This window comes from Dama dama, chromosome 22 (assembly GCF_033118175.1).
Source record: "Dama dama isolate Ldn47 chromosome 22, ASM3311817v1, whole genome shotgun sequence".
Taxonomy (NCBI): domain Eukaryota; kingdom Metazoa; phylum Chordata; class Mammalia; order Artiodactyla; family Cervidae; genus Dama; species Dama dama.
Window position 1 is genome coordinate 40,401,443 of NC_083702.1, and position 21,376 is coordinate 40,422,818.

Genomic DNA, 21,376 nt, shown 5'->3' on the forward strand with positions numbered 1-21,376 from the left:
TGTGAGGCATCTAGAGCTATGTGCACTCACACACATGGATAATTCAAGGAACACCACAGACAAGATTCAGGAACATCTGCAAAGGACTTTCAGGCAAAGAACATACCAGGCAGCACTCAGAGAAGGATTTTTTAGGAAGTCGTGCAGGAGGAGGTGGACCCTGATCCCACTCCCAGAATGCCATGGAGTTCTGACAGACCACAAGTTCCCCGGAAGGCTATGAGGATGGAGAAGTGCAAATGACAGAAAAGCAAAAAAGAAAAGGATGGGAGAAAGAGACAAGCAAAACAAGCATGCATATGATAAAGTCACAGCAGAAGGGAAGGGAGAGAAATACAGTAGCACAAAGAAAAGCAGTAGACAGGCTATGCTTCAGTTCTTAAGAAAATGTTTAAAACCATGTATGTATGAACAAATCAACAAAAAGCAATATATATATTCAGAACGACGTTTTCTGCTTTTTTTTTTTTACCCATTTGAGTTTAGAAAAGAGTTAAAAGATAATTGACTACGTTTTTTTGATCACAAGAAAAAATTAAAGATTACTTATCATTATTCAAATGTATAATTACTGTTTTATTTTCAAATAGTAAAAAATAAAGCATAAGGATATTAATTTAAAGTAATTTTAAAACACTCCTAAAAATGGTGAGAACAAGCCAAGGACACATCACAGGCAAATATATATTTACTAAGCTTTAATTATGCTTGAAACTTAGAAAGTCTATGCTTCTTATACATTTTTTCCCCTGCAGGATATATACTGACCAAAACTTTATCCTAAGCTCAGCCTTTACTTGATGTGGTCCACAGGGAGACTTGTTTTACAGCCTTATTTTAGATGTATTAAAATTACAAAATGGAAAAAAAAAGGTGTTTCAGCTATGTCAGTCAGTATAAAATAATTACTATTTTAAAACATAAACTGAACAATTATTTTTTTTTAGAAGAATGCAAGAGAACCTACACAATGATACCTGCTGGACTAAATAAGCCTAGTTAACAGTTCCCGCATCAAGGCGTCCCAAGAAGGCAACCTACATACCTCCCTCAAGTCATTGTCCAGCCCAACGTGCTCGGAATGCTGGCGAAGGCGGTCTTTCCTGCGCTGTGCAGTGGCACTCCGACTCACCCAGCGACTGAAAGAACAGAAGGGGGTAGGTTAAAACAAACAATCAAACAAAAAAATAAAATGTGATCTCACCTGTCTTTAAAATAGAAAGGATGTACGGTTGAAAACTAAAGACCAGCAATACTTACTTTTCAATAGATTCTTTTTAAACACGTGTATACCAGCTTTATTGAGATGTAATTTAGATACCAGATATTGGCTCAGTTGCGGCCAGCTCTTTGCAACCCCATGGACTATATAGCCTGCCAGGCTCCCCTGACAATGGAATTTTCAAAGCAAGAATACTGAAGTGGGTTGCCATTTCCTTCTCCAAGAGATACCATATAATCCACCCATTTAAAATATCCAATTCAGTGGTTTTTAGCATACTCATAGAGATGTGCAACCCTCACCACAATCAATGCTTCTTTCAAACTGAGGTTAAAAAATGTACAGTGTCTGTAATGATTCTCTCCTTTCCACCTACCTGCCCAATAGAGCCCCAAGTCTGGATAGAGACCACCCTAGCACTTTCTTTTGTCATATCCATGTATTAATAGATTAGTTCTTGATTTCCCTCATGACTACCAAGAATCACTGAACCTGCTGCCCTTTATCAAGTTCCTCCATTTCTTTTTTTTTTTTCATTTATTTTTATTAGTTGGAGGCCTTTACAATATTGTAGTGGTTTTCGCCATACATTGACATGAATCAGCCATGGATTTACACGTGTTCCCCATCCCGATTCCCCCTCCCGCCTTCCTCCCCATCCCATACCTCTGGGTCTTCCCAGTGTACCAGCCCTGAGCACTTGTCTCATGCATCCAACCTGGGCTGGTGGTGTTTCACCCTTGATAGTATACTTGTTTCAATGCTATTCTCTCAGAACATCCCACCCTCGCCTTTTCCCACAGAGTCCCAAAGTCTGTTCTGTACATCTGTGTCTCTTTTTCTGTTTTGCATATTGGGTTATTGTTACTATCTTTTAAAATTTCATATATGTGTTAGTATGCTGTATTGGTCTTCATCTTTCTGGCTTACTTCACTCTGTATAATGGGCTCCAGTTTCATCCATCTCATTAGAACTGATTCAAATGAATTCTTTTTAATGGCTGAGTAATGTTCCATTGTGTATATGTACCATAGCTTCCTTATCCATTCATCTGCTGATGGGCATCTAGGTTGCTTCCCTGTCCTGGCAATTATAAACAGTGCTGTGATGAACACTGGGGTGCACATGTCTCTTTCAGATCTAGTTTCCTCAGTGTGTATGTCCGGGAGTGGGATTGCTGGGTCATATGGCAGTTCTATTTCCAGTTTTTTAAGGAATCTCCACACTGTTCTCCATTTCTCTTAAAGACTGTTACCAAACCTTTCCCTTTATCCTCAACTTGATGACCCAGCCTTGCCTCCTTCCTGCTGCTCTCTACTTCACTGATACACACATACAGACCCACCCCCCATTCATCTTTCTCCTAATCCCAAAGTGTAATATATACTGGCCACAGCTCGAAACTTTCTTCCACCAGGATCCCTGACCAGTCCTCTCTTGCCTACTCCAATCTTCTCCATTAGAAATCTCATGTGCCATATCTCCAATTTTTTTTCTCTCAAATGAGTATTGCCCTTTAGCTTACAAGTATGCTGGTCTCTCTGACACTACATTTCAATCTGTTTATTTGCTCTTTCATGTAAACATTAAGAAAAGTTTACATGTAAGGCCTCTGCTTAATTATCTTCGGATCTACTGTTCATCTCAAATCAGCTTCTTTTCCTGAAAATGATCTTGATGAAGCCATTTATAGCCCTAACTGCCAATCCAATGGCTGTAATTCCATTCTTAGCTTACTTACACTTTCTGCTGATCCTTCTACCTTAAACCTCCAGATGTCTTCAAATATCTCAGTGATCCCAATGGGGTAAGATCTCTCACATTTGAGCCTTGGAAGATTAAGTTTTCTTCCCTTCTATTCATCTCGCAGACAGCTTTAGATGCTACATAGAAAGTGTTCTATGATTCCTCCAAATTTAAATTAGCTATCCCTCTCCTATTCTCCAATTATAGCTTTTATCACAGTGTTTTATAATAACTTAACTCTATTTTCTATATAATCCTTTCTGCTATAAATGCTTGAAGGGTCGATGTCATTTCTATAAGCCATTTTATCTGCAAAGTCAACTACATCACCTATTCCTTCTATAAATACACCCTAAATAAATTTAATCAGAGACACAGTCTAATATTTAGGTTTACAGATGTTCATCACAGCATATATGCAATAATGAATTCTGAGTTTCCTTTATTCTAAGACTCACATTTTGAGTAAGTTAGTGACTCACACTTGGGGCTTCCCCAATGGCTCAGTGGATAAATAATCTGCCTGTAATGTAGGAAACAGGAGACGAGGGCTTAATTCCTGGGTTGGGAAGATATCTTGGAGAAAGGAATGGCAACCCACTCCAATATTCTTGCCTGGAGAATCCCATGGACTAAGGAGCCTGGCAGGCTACGGTCCAAAGGGCAGCAAAGAGTTGGACATGACTGAGTGACTACACACACAAGACTCACATTTTGGCTTTTAAACATTCCTGAGGGGACTTCCCTGGTGGTCCAGTGGCTAAGACTCTGAGCTCCCAGTGCAGGGGTCCTGGGTTTGATCCCTGGTCAAGGAACTAGATCCCACATGCTGCAACTAAGACCCAGCACAGCCAAGTAAATAAATATTAAAAAAAAATAAAAGTTTCTGAAACTAGGATGAATCTTCTATGTCATACACAAGTTTAAAGCATAATTTTTTCCAAAACCTTTTGAATTAATAGCAGATCTTACAACCAACGGTTACTCAGAATCAAGTAAACATGCTCAATTCAGTTCAGTTGCTCAGTTCAGTTCAGTTGTGTACGACTCTTTGCGACCCCATGACCTGCAGCACGCCAGGCTTCCCTGGCCATCAACAACTCCTGGAGCTTGCTCAAACTCATGTCCATCGAGTCGGTGATGCTATCCAACCATCTCATCCTCTATCGTCTCCTTCTCCTTCCACCTTCAATCTTTCCCAGCATCAGGGTCTTTTCCAATGAGTCAGTTCTTTGTTTGCATCAGGTGGCCAAACTACTGGAGTTTCCGCTTCCACATCAGCCCTTCCAATGAATATTCAGGCCTGATTTCCTTTAGGATTGACTGGTTGGATCTCCTTGCAGTCCAAGAGACTCTCTTAAGAGTCTTCTCTAACAACACAGTTCAAAAGCATCAATTCTTCGGGGCTCAGCTTTCTTTATAGTCCAACTCTCACATCTATAAATGACTACCGGAAAAACCACAGCTTTGACTAGACGAAAGGGTCTTTTGTCAGCAAAGTGATGTCTCTGCTTTTTAATATGCTGTCCAGGTTGGTCATAGCTTTTCTTCCAAGGAGCAAGCGTCTTTTAATTTCATGGCTCAATGCAACCTAAATGTTCAACAGTAGGGGGTGATACAATGAAAGACCTTTATAATGAAAGTCATTAAAAAAATTAAGTTACCAGGAATATCAATGGGGCTTCCAGGGTGGCTGAGATGGTGAAGAATCTGCCTCCAATGCAGGAGACCTGGGTTTGATTCCTGGGTAGGGAAGATCCCTTAGAGAAGGGAATGGCTACCCACTCCAGTATTCTTGCCCGGAAAATGCCACTGACAGAGGAGCCTGGTGGGCTACTTCCCATGGGGTTGCAAAGAGTTGGACACAACTGAGCGACTAAGACTTTCACTTTCAGGAATATCAATAATATGGGACAGTGGTCATGATACAATAATGAACAAAAAAGCTGGATACAAAGCTGTGTAAGTAATTTTCTAATTAACAAAACAAGTATGGACATGCACACAAGGATCCATACAATGGAAGGGCATAATACCAAAAGTTAACATTTCGTGGTGATGGCATTATAGGTGGTTTTCTTTTTATTTTCAATTAATTTTTAACTGAAGTATAGCTGATATACAGTGTAAGTTTCAGTATACAACAAAGTATTCACAAGTTTTTAAAGTTATACCTCATTTACAGTTATTATACAGTACTGGCTGCATTTCTTGGGCTGTATGATATATCCTTGTTGTTACTGTTGTTCAGTTGCTCAGTAGTGTCTGCCTCTTTGCAACTCCATGGACTGTAGCCCGCTAGGCTTCCCTGTCCTCCTCTATCTCCTGGAGTTTGCCCAAACCCATGTCATTGAGTCAGTTGTGCCATACAACCATCTTGTCCTCTGTTGTCCCCTTCTCCTCCTACCTTCAATCTTTCCCAGCATCAGGGTCTTCTCCAATGAGTCCTCTTTGCATGAGGAAGCCAGAGTACTGGACTGTCAGCTTTAGCATTAGTCCTTCCAATGAATATTTAGGGTTGATTTCCTTTAGGATTGACTGGTTTGATCTCCCTGCTGTCCAAGGGACTCTCAAGAGTTTTCTCCACAATTTGAAGGCATCAATCCTTCAGCACTCAACCTTTTTTTACTGTCCAACTCTTACATCCATATATGACTACTGGAAAAACCATAGTGTTGACTATACAGACCTTTGTAGGCAAAGTAATGTCTCTGCTTTTTAATATACTGTCTAGGTTTGTCACTGTTTTTCTTCCAAGAAGCAAGTATCCTTTAATTTCATGGCTGCAGTTACCATCTGCAGTGATTTTGGAGTCCAAGAAAATAAAATCTGTCACTGTTTTCATTGTTTCCCCATCTATTTGCCATGAAGTGATGGGACTGGATGCCATGATCTTTTTGTTTTTTTGAATGTTGAGCTTTAAGCCAGCTTTTTTACTCTCTTTCACCTTCATCAAGAGGCTTTTTAGTTCCTCTTTGCTTTCTGCCGTAAGGGTGGTGTCATCTGCATATATAAGGTTACTGATATTTCTCCTGGAAATCTTGATTCCAGCTTGTGCTTCATCCAGTCTGGCATTTCACATGATGTACTCTACATGTAAGTTAAATAAACAGGGTGACAATATATAGCCTTGATGTACTCCTTTCCCAGTTTGGAAACAGTCCATTGAAAGTGGTCTGGTATTCTCATATCTTGAAGAATTTTCCACAGTTTGTTCTGATCTACACAGTCAAAGGCTTTAGTGTAGTCAATGAAGCATTTATTTTTCTGAAATTCTCTAGCTTTTTCTATGATCCAATGGATGTTGGCAATATGATCTCTCGTTCCTCTGCCTTTTGTAAATCCAGCTTGTACATCTGTAAGTTCACATGCTGCTGAAGCCTAGCATGAAGGACTTTTAGCATTATTTTGCTAGCATGTAAAATTGTGCGGTACAATTTTGAGTTCAATTGTGCAGTACAATTTTGAGTTCAATTGTGCGGTAATTTGAATGTTCTTTGGCATTGCCCTTCTTTGGGACTGAAATGAAAACTTACCTTTTCCAGTCCTGTGGCCACTGTTGTTTTCCAAATTTGCTGGCAAATTGACTGTAGCACTTTCACAGCATCATCTTTTAGGATTTGAAATAGCTCAGCTATTCCATTACCTTCACTAGCTCTGTTCATAGTGATACCTTCTAAGGCCCACTCCAGGATGTCTGGTTCTAGGTGACTGATCACTCTATCGTGATTATCTGGGTCAAAAAGATCTTTTTTGTATAGTTCTTCTGTGCATTCTTGCCATCTCTTCTTAATATCTTCTCCTTCTGTTAGGTCCATACCATTTCTGCCCTTTATTGAGACTATCTTTGCATGAAATGTTCTCTTGGTACCTCTAATTTTCTTGAAGAGATCTCCAGTATTTCCCACTCTGTTGATTTCCTCTATTTCTTTTCATTGTTCACTTAAAAAGGCTTTCTTATCTATCCTTGCTATTCTCTGGAACTCTGCATTCATATGGTTATATCTTTCCTTTTCTCATTTGCCTTTTGCTTCTCTTCTCAGCTATTCGTATGGCCTCCTTTGCCTTATGACAATCATTTTGCCTTTCTGCATTTTTCTTGGGGATGGTTTTGATCACTGCCTCCTGTACAATGTTATAAATTTCTGTCCATAGGTGTTCAGGCCCTCTATCAGATCTAATCCCTTGAATCTATTTGTCATTTCCACTGTATAATTATAAGGGATTTGATTTAGGTCATACCTGAATGGCCAAGTGGTCTTCCCTACATTCTTCTATATCCTTGTAGTATATTTATTTCATATATAGTAGTTTGTACTTCTTAATCTCCTACCCTATCTCCTACCTTAGATTAATCTTCTACCTTAATTTCCTATCTTGTGTCTCCCTCCCCTTCCCTCTCCCCACTGATAATCATTAGTTTGTTCTCTGTATCTGTGAATCTGTTCCTGTTTTATGTTCATTAATTTGTCTTACTTTTTAGATTCCACATATAAGTGATATTATACAGTATTTGTCTTTCTCTGACTTATTTCTTGTACTTATTTCAAGTCCATCCATGTTGTTGCAGATGGCAAAATTTCATTCTTCTTTTATGGCTGAGTATTACTCCATTGTGTATATGTACAGATATCGCATCTTCTCTATCCATTCATTTATTGAAAGATACTAAGGGTGCTTCCATATCTTGCCAATTATAAACAATGCTTCTATGAATACTGGGGTGTATGTATCTTTTCGAATTAGCCTTTTCTGTTTTTTTTTCAGATAAATACCCAGAAATAGAACTACTATAAAATATGGCAATAGAACTATAAAATAGCTTTTAGTTTTTAGAGAAACACCCGTACTGTTTTCCATAGTGACTTCTCTGATTTATATTCCCACCAACAGTGTACAAGGGTTCTCTTTTCTCCATTTATTCACCAACATTTGTTATTTGTGGTCTTTTTGATGATATCCATTTTGACAAGTGTGAGGTGGTATTTGGGGCTTCCCTGGTAGTCCAGCTCATGAAGAGCCCACCTGCAATGCAGGAGACCCCAGCAGGAGACCATGGTTTGATTCCTGTGTTGGGAAGACACCTTGGAGCAGGGATAGGCTACCTACTCCAGTATTCTTGGGCTTCTCTGCTGGCTCAGACAGTAAAGAATCCGCCTGTAGTGCAGGAGACCTGGGTTGGGAGGAAACCCTGGAGGGAGGCATGGCAACCCACTCCAGTATTCTTGCCTGGAGAATCCCCATGGACAGAGGAGCCTGGTGGGCTGCAGTCCATGGGGTCACAAGAGTTTGACACGACTGAGTGACGTATGCATGAGATGTTATTTCATTGTGGTTTTAACTTACACTTTTCTGATGATTAATGATGTTGAGCATCTTTTCCTGTGCCTGTTGGCCATTTGTGTATGTCTTCTTTTCAAAAATTTCTATCCAGACTTTCTGCTCATTTTTAATTGTTTTTTTTTTTATGTTAAATTAGATGAGCCATTTATTTATGCTGGATATTAATCCCTTATCAGTCATATCATTTGCAAATATTTTCTCCCATTCAGTAGGCTGTCTTTTTTCTTGATGGCTCCCTTTGCTATGCAAAAAATTTTAAGTTTAATTAGGTCTCATTTATTTATCTTTGCTTTTATTTCCTTTAGGAGACAGATCCAAAAAAATACTGCTACAATTTATGTCAAATAGTGTATGTTTTCTTCATATATCAAATTATTTTAAAAGACTTTTCAGCTCTTGATTTATCATGCCCATGACTGCATTTATTGCACTATTCTAGAACTATTTACTCTTGATAAACCCCTGAGAGCACGGAGCTATACACAAGATGTGAATTTATACTTTTGTCATCCAGCAAGTCACACTGAATGACCGACAACTGATGATTTAAAATGTATTATTAATACAGTATCCAATTTACAAAAAGCTTAAAATCAGAGTGCTGCTTCTTTTGTTGCTCTTTAAATAATTTATGCATGCCTTTGGTTTCAAACTGATGAATCATCTCATTTCAGTCTGCTATTTAGAGGAACACTGAATAATTATGATAAAAATGGTAGCAAAGTAAAGTAGCCCCTCTTAAAATAGTTTTCTGTTTTTTTTAAAAAAGAATAGGTTTATATTGAGAAAAAAATGCAAAGAGTTAGTGACAGATCTTTGAAGTAGAATCCTTGGAAATGTTCCTAAAGCAAAAGATCAATGTAAGACTGTATAAGACTGTAAGAAGGATACCGAAAAGGAAGATTCAGAAAAAAAAGCATATCAAGACACTTAAAAAGATTCTCTGCTTGATCAAACTTCAGTCAGACCCCTGGACCTTCTCCTAAGCCTATCTATGTATTTCTTTGTAAAATCTAGTTTTAGTAAGAAACTTGCTAAGTCAGCTTAGCAGAAACCATTTCCCCTCTCATTATATGATCATTCTGGACATCCGATCAAGTTCTGAATTCTCCACCATCCCCCAGGTGATGTCTAATCACTCATGTCTGTCTTCAGCAAGAATCCTATTGGGTCAGCTCACTCAGAATCCCCCTTTACCCCTGATGTTCCCTCTTGGTAACTTCCTACTCACTGATCTCCACTCTGCTCCTTGGTGATGAATTCCCATATGTCCATGCAGTGTTCAGAGAAGCCTCTAATCTCCCTTTCCACTGCAAGACCCCACTGCAGTGGTCTCTATACCTTAAATAAAGGTACCCTCTTCAACAAGTGTCATGAATTTTTTTCTAAGAACTCGGAAGCAAAATATAAATACTAGCTGATGAACTTATGTAATGAAGAGAAAGAGTAAAATATAAGTAACACAATATATAAAGACCTGGAGGCCTTGGAAACAGCCCTGTAGCAAAAAAAAAACCCCTGTCATGTATGATAGTAAAATTTCCTCAGATTAAAAAATTAGGGTTACTAAACAAATAGTAAAAATATGAGGTGGATTATAAACACCAGCTAATGAACTTATATAATGAATAAAGGAAGGCACAAAATACACATGGCTGAACATTTCTTCTGGTAGGCAAACTGGAAAAGCACAAAAGACAAGGATAAATATTAACTCTCAGGATATAACTATCTCATTCTTTGAGACAAAATGCCCAGGTTAATTTTCTTTTCAAAACAGGGAAATGGGCATCTGCTTTAAAAAATTACTATGAAGTCCACACATTTCTCATCTTGTTAAATAATTTATTCTTTACATTATTAAACCTCATTTGTTAAGTATAATTTTACCAAAGAAAAGTACATTTGCTGAAATACTAGACTGCTTATTTGTTTTTGTTTTGTAAGTAGCTTATGGAATTCGAACAGTTGATCAATCATTTGCATAGTCATGGTTATAAATCCCTTTACCCTGTAACTAATTCTGAGATCTATTCTCTTTCAGACTACAATCTAGGTGAAAATGTAATGCTTTCAGACTACAACTCAGTTAAAAATGTAATTCTTGAGGCTCTGTGTGGAAATGGGAAAATTTGAGATTATATGTAAGATTAAAAGCAATAAAATATGGCAGGAAGATTTTAAAACTGAAATCTTTCCTCCTCTGCACTCCTTGCTTCCTTTCCCTACTTTATTTTTCTTCACAACCTTATCACTTTCTGACAGGTTATTTATTTTACATATTAATAAGTTCCTTGTTTGCTTCCTCATGCTGAAAGCAGAGATTTTTGTTATTTTGTTCATTGCTAAAGTCCCAATGAACAGGACAGTGTCTCATATATAGTATGGGTTCCATAAATATTTTCCAAATGAATGAATGAGCACTCTAATGCTATCAAAAGGAAATAAAAATTAAAAATTATTTTAATTGTTAAAAATAATTAATAAAAATTAATAGTCTGCCCATGTCAAACTGATTCAAAAAATTAGGATAATTTATAACCATGAGAGAAAAATGAGTGAACTGATGACTTTGTTATCCACTTGTGAAAAATAAAATACTGTATCTAGTACAATCATTTGGAAAGTCTGAATCCCCATAACAGTCAACATGTCTTTAGTGCATTTCAAATTCAGTGTTTATAAAAGCAAGGATAACTCTTCACTGGAGGGTGAAACTCTGCAAATTAACTAAGTAAGTGAGTAAAATTTTCAGTCATGAGCTATTTACTTCCATCTCATAAGCAGCATATTAATTCTCTCTGCAACCTTCCTCCCTAAGACTTTAGTATAAACACTTGCATTTCTACAGGAAAGGAAGATTTCATTCTGAACATATAACTTTTCCACCTTTCTAGTGAATCATCCTCTTTCACTGTCTTCATTAGAGTTGAAGCAACCTACTTAAATAACAGAGTTCAATCAAATAAAGCTTTTTAAAAATCCACACTTCACTTTACTGCATAGTATTCTTTTTCCAAATATGTAAAAGAATGCTGGTACTGAAGATTTTCCAGACCTTCCCACAGTTCTTATGAATTAGACATCATGAACATGGTGCCAGTAATAAGGAAACCCGGGTTCTAATCCTAACTCTGCTACTAATCCAAGCTTGTACACTTAGCAACACGTAATGATGATACTGTTTCAGGGTTAGGCTCTTTGATCTCAATCTTTGCTTCATGAAACTCTTCATGAAGCAAAATGGCACCTGAGAATGTACCCTGTTTCCCAGGATACTATCCTATCTTCTTTTGGGTCTACCCCTCTTCACAGAGCCCAGGGTGAGGCAGGGCTGAGGCATATGAGAGGTCTTTCATTCTGAAAGACCTCATCAGATTGGTATGACAGGCTGTTGCTGAACTCTCTTACATTCAGTATTTTAGGATATTCAAAGTTTCTTAGGGGGCTACCAAAGTAAAACATCCAGCTCAGAAGCAACAAAAGGCACACATCACCTTTGTATGAGAGTGACAGAGTCAGGTATATATAGTACAATGGTTAAGTGCTTGGGCTCTGAATTAGTAGACCTAAGTTTGAATCCTAGTTTCACCACTTCCTAGCTGTGTGATCCTGAAGCGACTTGTTGATCATCTCTGAGCCGCCATCATAAAATGGGTAAAACAATATAGGTTTATATGTAGGGATATGCTTATAATAAGGATCAAAGAACTAATATACTTAATGCAGTCAGCAAAGAAGCTAGTGCAGACCAGCTTAATAATACTAGCTATTATCAGCATTATTGCCACAACTAACACTCTCTTGGCATGGAGAAGGCTCCACTGGCAGGAAAGGCACTGCTTTTGAAAGCAGGGGGAAAAGGGGGGCTACAAAGAAGGATAATTAAGTAAAGCAATGGTGAAAATTTCCAAATTTTTTGACTGAGATCTGAAAGGAGGTGGATTATTATAATGATAAATACAAGCATACCTCATTTCATTGCACTTTGAAGATACTGCATTTTATACAAATTGAAAGTTAGTGGCAACCTGTGCTGTCAGAGGATCATAGGCATTTTTTAGTAGTATTTTAAATTAAGGTACGTATATTATTTTTTTAGACATAATGCTATTGCACACTGAATAGTCAACAGCATAGTGTAAACATATGCACTGGCAACCTGAAAACTTCTTCCTTTATTGTGATATTCACTTTACTGTGGTGATCTGGAACCAAAATCACAGTATCAGGTGTGCCTGTACTATACTCTGAAAGCAAGGGAAATGGTGATGTATACAGTATTGTGACTGTTTGCCTTAATTCATTGTTGTTGTTGCTTAGTCACTAAGTTGTGTCTGACTCTTTGCATTGGAAGAGAGAGTCTTAACTACTGGACCACTGGCAAAGTTCCTGTGCCTGACTCTGCAATCCCATGGATTTAGCCTGACAGGCTCCTCTGTCCATGGGATTTCTTAGGCAAGAATACTGGAGAGGGTTGCCATTTCCTACTCCAGGGGATATTCCTGATCCAGGGACGGAACTTTTGTCTCCTATATCGGCAGGTAGATTCTTGACCGACGGGGCTTCCCTGGTAGCTCAGTTGGTAGAATCTGCCTGCAATGCAGGAGACTGTGGTTTGATTCCTGGGTTGGGAAGATCCGCTGGAGAAGGGATAGGCTACCCACTCCAGTATTCTTGGGCTTCTCTTGTGGCTCAGCTGGTAAAGAATCCGCCTACAATGGGGGAGACCTGGGTTCGACCTCTGGGTTGGGAAGATCCCCTGGAGAGGAGAAAGGCTACCCACTCCAGTATTCCGGCCTGGAGAACTGCATGGACTGAATAGTCCATGGGGTTGCAAAGAGTTGGACACGACTGAGCCACTTTCTCTTTCACCAGGGAAGCCTTTCTTAATTCATACACACCCTCTTTCGACCTTTGATGTGTTTGCTATCACCATAGTTTTCTCACATGTAAACCTAAAAGAATCAATAATTTGACAAATTTCAGAAACATATTTAATGGAACACCTTTAGCTGAGAAAATGGTAAGGATTTCATTCCCTTCAGGTTATTAAAAATAGGACAGTAACTATACAAACACAAGGATCTACAAATATTACCACATATATACACCCCAAGAAACTCCAACAGCACAATACTTAGCTTAGATAGTATTCAGTAAAGTAAACCAAGCATTACTGTCACATGTGATAATTTACAAGGTTTCATTTTTTTCCTGACAATAAAATCCTGACAAGCATCGTGGGAAATAAAAAGGTAAGCACCAAAACTTCTCCAACAAATAGCTCAGCAGATCATCTGGAAGATAGAAACATCACACTTTTTAGCCATTTTTCAAGAACCTGCATAGTATTATCAATATTTATTTTAGGTCACTTAGGTTAAAAGGCATAATTCCACCTGTTTTATTCTCCTCACTGATTCTCTACCTGCCAACTGACAATTCTGGTGGCTCAATGCCACCCCATTTTGTGCACCCACTCTCTATCACAGTCTTTTACCATTTCTTTGCCACTACTTGGCTTTTCCCTTTCCTTCTCTGAGCCTCTTTAAGAAAATCACAGATGTTATAGAATGTTAGTGTGTTTTCAGATCAGAAAAGAGGCAAATGATTCCAAGAGGCAACTGTCCGAGAATCCTAAGTGGTCAGGAATGAACTAAATTTCAAAACTGCCAATTCCAATTCAAAACCTTCTTTCTAACTTAACATATTCCCCATTACTAGTCTTTGAGTTCTCTTCTTATAAAATACTCCTTTATTACACACCTGTATTCACCTCTTGCCAAAGCAGAAGACTCAGGTTTGATCCCCGGTCTGGGGAGATCCCTTGGAAAAGGAAATGGCAACCCACCAGGATTCTTGCCTAGGAAATCCCATGGACAGAGGAGGCTGGTGGGCTACAGTCCAGTTCAGTACAGTTCGGTCGCTCAATCGGATCCGACTCTTTGAGACCCCATGAACTGAAACACACCAGGCCACCCTGTCCATCACCAACTCCCAAAGTTTACGCAAACTCATGTCCAATGAGTCAGTGATACCATCCAACCATCTCATCCTCTGTCATCCCCTTCTCCTCGTGCCCTCAATCTTTCCCAGCATTGGAGTCTTTTCAAATGAGTCAGTTCTTCCCATCAGATGGTCAAAGTATTGGAGTTTCAGCTTCAGCATCAGTCCTTCCAAGGAATATTCAGGCCTGATTTCCTTTAGGATGGACTGGTTGGCTCTCCTTGCAGTCCAAGGGACTCTCAAGTCTTCTCCAACACCACAGTTCAAAAGCATCAATTCATCGGCACTCAGCTTTCTTTATAGGCCAACTCTCACATCCATACATGACCACTGGAAAAACCATAGCTTTGACTAGATGGGCCTTTGTTGGCAAAGCAATGTCTCTGCTTTTTAATACGCTGTCTAGGTTGGCCATAACTGTTCTTCCAAGGAGCAAGCATCTTTTAATTTCATTGCTGCAGACACCATCTGCAGTGATTTTGGAGACCCCAAAATAAAGTCTCTCACTCTTTCTGTTGTTTCCCCATCTTTTTGCCATGAAGTGATAGGCCTAGATGCCATGATCTTAGCTTTCTGAATGTTGAGTTTTAAGCCAACTTATTCACTCTCCTCTTTCACTTTCATCAAGAGGCTGTTTAGTTCTTAACTTTCTGCCATAAGGCTCGTGTTATCTGCATATCTGAGGTCATTGATATTTCTCCTGGCAATCCTAATTCCAGCTTATGCTTCATCCAGCCCAGCATTTCTCATGATGTACTCTGCATATAAGTTAAATTAGCAGGGTGACAATACACAGCCTTGATGTATCCCTTTCCCTATTTGGAACCAGTCTGGTATTCCAAGTTCAGTTCTAACTGTTGCTTCCTGACCTGCACACAGATTTCTCAAGAGGCCAGTCAGGTGGTCTGGTATTCCCATCTCTTTCAGAATTTCCCACAGTTTGTTTTGATCCACACAGTCAAAGGCTTTGGCATAGTCAATAACGCAGAAATAGATGTTTTTCTGGAACTCTCTTGCTTTTTTGATGATCCAACGGATGCTGGCAATTTGATCTCTGGTTCCTCTGCCTTTTCTAAATCCAGCTTGAACATCTGGAAGCTCACGGTTCATGTACTGTTGAAGCCTGGCTTGGAGAATTTTGAGCATTACTTTACTAGTGTGTGAGATGAGTGCAATCATGTGATAGTCTGAGCAGTATTTGACATTGCCTTTCTTTGGGACTGGAATGAAAACTGACGTTTTCCAGTCCTGTGGCCACTGCTGAGTTTTCCAAATTTGCAGGCATGTTGAGTGCAGCACTTTCACAGCATCATCTTTCAGGATTTGAAATAGCTCAGCTGGAATTCCATCACATCCACTAACTTTGTTCATAGTGATGCTTTCTAAGGCCCACTTCACTTCACATTCCAGGATGTCTGGCTCTAGGTGAGTAATCATACCATCATGATTATCTGGGTCGTGAAGATCTTTTTCATATAGTTCTTCTGTGTATTCTTGCCACCTCTTCTTAATATTGTCTACTTCTGTTAGGTCCATACCATCTGTCCTTTGTTGTGCTCATCTTTGCATGAAATGTTCCCTTGGTATCTCTAATTTTCTTTAAGAGATCTCTAGTCTTTCCCATTCTATTGTTTTCCTCTATTTCTTTGCACTGATTGCTGAGGAAGGCTTTCTTAGCTCTCCTTGCTATTCTTTGGAACTCTGCATTCAAATGGGAATGTCTTTCCTTTTCTCCTTTGCTTTTCACTTCTCTTCTTTGCACAGCTATATGTAAGGCCTCCTCAGAGCCATTTTGCTTTTTACATTTCTTTTTCTTGGGGATGGTCTTGATTCCTGTCTCCTGTACAATGTCACAAACCTCCATTCATAGTTCTTCAGGCACTCTGTATATCAGATCTAATCCCTTGAATCTATTTGTCACTTCCACTGTATAATTGTAAGGGATTTAATTTAGGTCATACCTGAATGGTCTAGTGGTTTTCCCTACTTTCTTCAATTTAAGCCTGAATTTGGCAATAAGGAGTTCATGATCTGAGCCACAGTTAGCTCCCGGTCTTGTTTTTGCTGACTATATAGAGCTTCTCCATCTTTGGCTGCAAAGAATATAATCAATCTGATTTCGGTATTGACCATATGGTGATGTCCATGAGCAGAGTCTTCTCTTGTGTTGTTGGAAGAGGGTGTTTGCTATGATCAGTGCATTCTCTTGGCAAAACTCTGTTAGCCTTTGCCCTACTTCATTCTGTACTCCAAGGTCAAATTTGCTTGTTACTCCAAGTATTTCTTGACTTCCTACTTTTGCATTCCAGTCCCCTATAATGACAAGGACATCTTTTTTGGGTGATAGTTCTAGAAGGTCTTGTAGGTCTTCACAGAACTGTTTAACTCAGCTTCTTCAGCATTACTGGTCAGAGGAAACACTTGGATTACTGTGACATTGAATGGTTTGCCTTGGAAACGAACAGAGATGATTCTGTCATTTTTGAGACTGTATCAAAGTACTGCATTTCAGACTCTTTTGTTGACTATGATGGCTACTCCATTTCTTCTAAGGGATTCTTGCCTGCTGTAGTAGATATAATGGTCATCTGAGTTAAATTCACCCATTCCAGTCCATTTTAGTTCACTGATTCCTAAAATGTCGACATTTACTCTTGCCATCTCCTGTTTGACCACTTCCAATTTGCTTTGATTCATGGACCTAACATTCCAGGTTCCTATGCAATACTGCTCTTTACAGCATCGGACTTTGCTTTTGTCACCAAGTACATCCACAAGTGGGTGCTGCTTTTGCTTTAGTGTGGCGCTGCAGAGGCTGTGAGGAGGTGCCCCACATCCACGGTCAGGGGAGCCCCAGCAGGACTGTGGGTGCTGGAGTGGCAGCTGCGTGGCGCTGCAGAGGCTGTGAGGAGACGCCCCACGTCCAGGGTGAAGGAGAAGCCCCAGCACAATGGCAGGGGGGGCGGATTGCATTTAGAATCAGACCCATTCCCGCCAGAGACGCTTAGAGGGCTCAAACAAACTGTGTGCACATCAGGACCCAGAGATCCCACAGAGACCGAGACAGAACTACTTGAGTATATCCCGTGGAGGTATGGGTCTGCAGTGGACTGCCGCAGGGGCAGGGGCTCTGGGTGCAGCATACTTGGGTATGGCATAAGCCCTCTTGGAGGAGGTCGTCATTAACCCTACCATAGAGCTGCCAGAACTTACAGGACTGGAAACAGACTCTTGGAGGGCACAAACAGAACCCTGTGTGCACTAGGACCCAGGAGAAAGGAGCAGTGACCCCACAGGAGACTGACCCAGACTTGCCTGGGAGTTTCCAGGAGTCTCCAGCAGAGGCGTGTGTCATGGTGGCCTGCTGCAGGGTTGGGGGCACTGAATGTAGCAGTACATGCATGGGATCTTTTGAAGGAGGTCACCATTATCTTCAGTACTTCCACCACATTTTTTTTTTTAAGTAGCTCAGTCGTGTCTGACTCTTTGCGACCCCGTGGACTGTAGCCTACCAGGCTCCTCCCTCCATGGGATTCTCCAGGCAAGAATACTGGAGTGGGTTGCCATTTCCTTCTCCAGGGGATCTTCCCAACCCAGGGATTGAACCTGGGTCTCCCGCATTGCAGGCAGATGCTTTAACCTCTGAGCCACCAGGGAAGCCCAGTTTGGATGCATTGGAGAAATGGCAGCCCACTCCAGTGTTCTCGCCTAGAGAATCCCAGGGATGGCGGAGCCTGACGGGCTGCCGTCTATGGGGTCGCACAGAGTCAGAGGACTGAAGCGACTTAGCAGTAGCAGCAAATAGCAGGGAGGGAACACAGCTCTACCCATCAACAGAAAATTGGATTAAAGATTTACTGAGCATGGCCCCGCCCATTAGAACAAGACCCAGTTTCCCCCTCAATCAGTCTCTCCCATCAGGAAGCTTCCATAAGCCTCTTTTCCTTCTCCATCAGAGGGCAGACAGAGTGAAAATCACAATCACAGAAAACTAACCAATCTGATCACACGGACCACAGACTTGTCTAACTCAATGAAACTATGAGCCATGCCATATAGGGCCACCCAAGACGGATGGGTCATGGTGGAGAGTTCTGACAAAATGTGGTCCACTGGAGAAGGGAATGGCAAACCACTTCAGTACTCTTGCCTTGAGAACCCCATGAACGGTATGAAAATGGGCTACAGTCCACACGGTTGCAAAGAGTCGGACAGGACTGAGCATACATATAGGCATTCACCTAAAATCAAGAATTCCCTTAAACCCAAATAAGTGTTTTCCATTCTAAACATATTCAAATATTTTCTGAATGGGATCATCTACCATAAAGAATGATAGGGTTTATCTTTATTTTTGGTTGTTTTATAATTTCTGTATCTGATACTTAGAAGTACAAAATGGTGTCATGTTGAATTGTGTCTCTCTAAAATAAATGCTGAAATCTTAATCCCAACACTGTGAATTTGATCTTATTTGGAAATAGGTCTTTGCAGATGTTAAGATGAGGCCATTAGGATGGGCCCTAATCCAACATGACTGGTGTCCTTATAAGAAGAGAGACATTTGAACATAGACATAGAAGGACAGTAGCCATGTGAAGTAGAGGCAGAGACTGTTATGTTACTATAAGCCAAATACTGCCTGGGGCCACCAGAACTTGGAAAACACAAGAAAGGATCGTCTCCTATAGGCCTTGGAAGGAGCATGGCACTGCCAACATTTTGATTTTGGACTTCCAGCTTCCAGAACTATGAAAGAATAAATTTGTCATTTTAAGCCACCAAGTTTGTAGTACTTTGTTACAGCAGTCCTAGAAACTAATACAGACTGTGAAGGCATAACTTTTCTAATTTCATTAGACAGTATTGGCATTATATTTAAACAGTCATTTAAAACTAAGCTATTCCTAAGTGCACATTACTTCAACAACAAAAAAATCTCTACTTTTGGCTTTTCTTACATGATGGAATTAAAAGTCAAATACTCATTGTCAATTCATATTTCAAGTGGATTAATTTGGTTTTCGAAAAAGTAATGATTGATAAAATGTTTAATAGTTTAGCAGTCCCCATAAGAGGTGCAGAGCACTGTGCCCTTCATTCACTCCTTCAATCAACGACTCAAATGAAGAACATGCTTACTTGTTATTAGTTGGTCCTGTTGCCAAGACATCGGACTGTAACTTTGGAAAAAATCCTTGCTCATATTTGCCTTGACCAATTTTCATATCAAGCAGATGTGGGTGGATTGCAGTGTGATCCATTTTCATCAGTCGCTGCTCAATTGACTGGGCTATAAATTAAATTTATAGGATGTTAGAAACATTTCATTGGCTAAAGCTTAAAAGATAATGCTTCCTCTACTCATGCAGTGACAAGAAACTCAATCTCTGTGATAGCTTGAAATTGATTTCTACAAAAGCTTTTCAGAAATCAGTATAATGTAAGTATAAAAAGTTTAGTTTTAAGTAAATACTAGAAGATGAATTCTCATACTATTTTCTGCATTTGGCAAAAGCAGGGCAGTGGGGTTAAAAAACAATCTATAATTTAGTACTGAAACAGTTTCCCATGAGTGGGAAATTCATATTCTTAATGAAAATATGGTCCTAAGTACAACATTAAAGAAAATGATGGCAAATAAAATATCTTCCTTGAGCTGAAAGACAAAATTAGGGAAGGTAAAAGCAAGCACTGTAGCCCTATGTTACTTCATTTCTTTTTGCAAAGATCCACTAAATATTCATGCTTTTCCACTTGTAAAGAACAAGGAACTGTGTAAAGTTTATTACCTTCATTTTTAGCAACAGTCACATTCTCATTAGGAGTTATTTAAAAGTGTTCATTAGATCAAAATGGGTAATGCAGAGAAAAATAAAATGAGCAGGCATTTAGAAAATGTCCAGAGAATAAAAAACTGCCATTTCAAGAATAACATAGGCCAGAGTTAAAAAATAGACATTACTCAATATTTTTATTTTAAAACCACTGAAAGCTGGGAGATGCTTCAAAGGCTCAGGAAAGAAACAGTGAACTATTTCTCTGGTTTAAAAAAAATCTGATCTTAAATGTCTTTATCAATTGAATTTATAAGAGAAAACATAACACTCATAAACCAAGGTTAGGTCCCCATCCCTTGCTTAGAGATTACTGCAGGGGAGGGCAAGCAGTACCTGTGATACTGCTTGTGTGTGTGATAAACAGACACATCGTGGGCACTGCCAATCTTGGGATCTGAGAGAAGTAAAAAGGTATTTTCTTATACATATTTCATAGAATCAGTTTACTCTGCCCCATTCAATACCAGCAGATTGAGTATTGCTGGTTCTTCTCCATATATATTCTAAAGAAAATCTTTTGGGGTGGGAAGAGGTCTGTGAATGACACATTTCACTCTTGTCAAAAGAACCTACTTAAGATCATCTTATGTGAGATCGACGCCTCCCAGCCAGTGCTTGTGTTTGCAGCATTAAGAGATGTGTACAGAGGCATTATTACACTGAACATCGAAGTGTGAGACATCTACTTTAAGCTTTCCTAATTTTTCTTTATAACTCACATGACTTTATCCAAAACTTTTAAAAATTTCATTTTAATGTGTAACTTTTAACTTCTCTCAAAATACAGTCCATATATTCTAGACTGGGCCAAAGGGTATCATGCTTTAATGTGTATGTGAAGTCGCTCAGTCGTGTCCGACTCTGCGACCTCATGTACTGTAGCCTACCAGGCTCCTCTGTCCATGGGCTTTTCCAAGCAAGAGTACTGGAGTGGGTTGCCATTTCCTTCTCCAGAGGATCTTCCCCACCCAGGGATTGAACCCGGGTATCCCACATTGTACACAGACGCTTTACCATCTGAGCCACCAGGGAAGTCACTTGCTTTCATGTGGTGATATTTAATTTTCAATGATGCCCTCTGACTTTCCACTATAGTATATATATTCTTAATGCTTCCTAATATTTATAAAACACAATTGGGTTTAGGCAAATAATGCTTAGATTCATGGTGCGGAATTCTCTGAAGTCCCTGCCAATTTTATGTTCCATGAACTA

General features: G+C 39.5%; 1 protein-coding gene across 4 annotated transcripts in view; it reads right to left on the reverse strand.

The window, feature by feature from the left end:
• The window catches only part of DENND5B (DENN domain containing 5B), a 212,454-nt gene that overhangs the window by 48,378 nt on the left and 142,700 nt on the right, over positions 1–21,376 (reverse strand). For all 4 annotated transcript variants that reach the window (XM_061125229.1, XM_061125230.1, XM_061125228.1 and 1 more), the window contains 2 exons: positions 19,464–19,614; positions 1,046–1,139 (listed from right to left, as the gene is read on the reverse strand). In XM_061125229.1, coding sequence (XP_060981212.1) covers positions 1,046–1,139; positions 19,464–19,614 — 245 coding nt within the window. The remainder of the gene's footprint in view (positions 1–1,045; positions 1,140–19,463; positions 19,615–21,376) is intronic.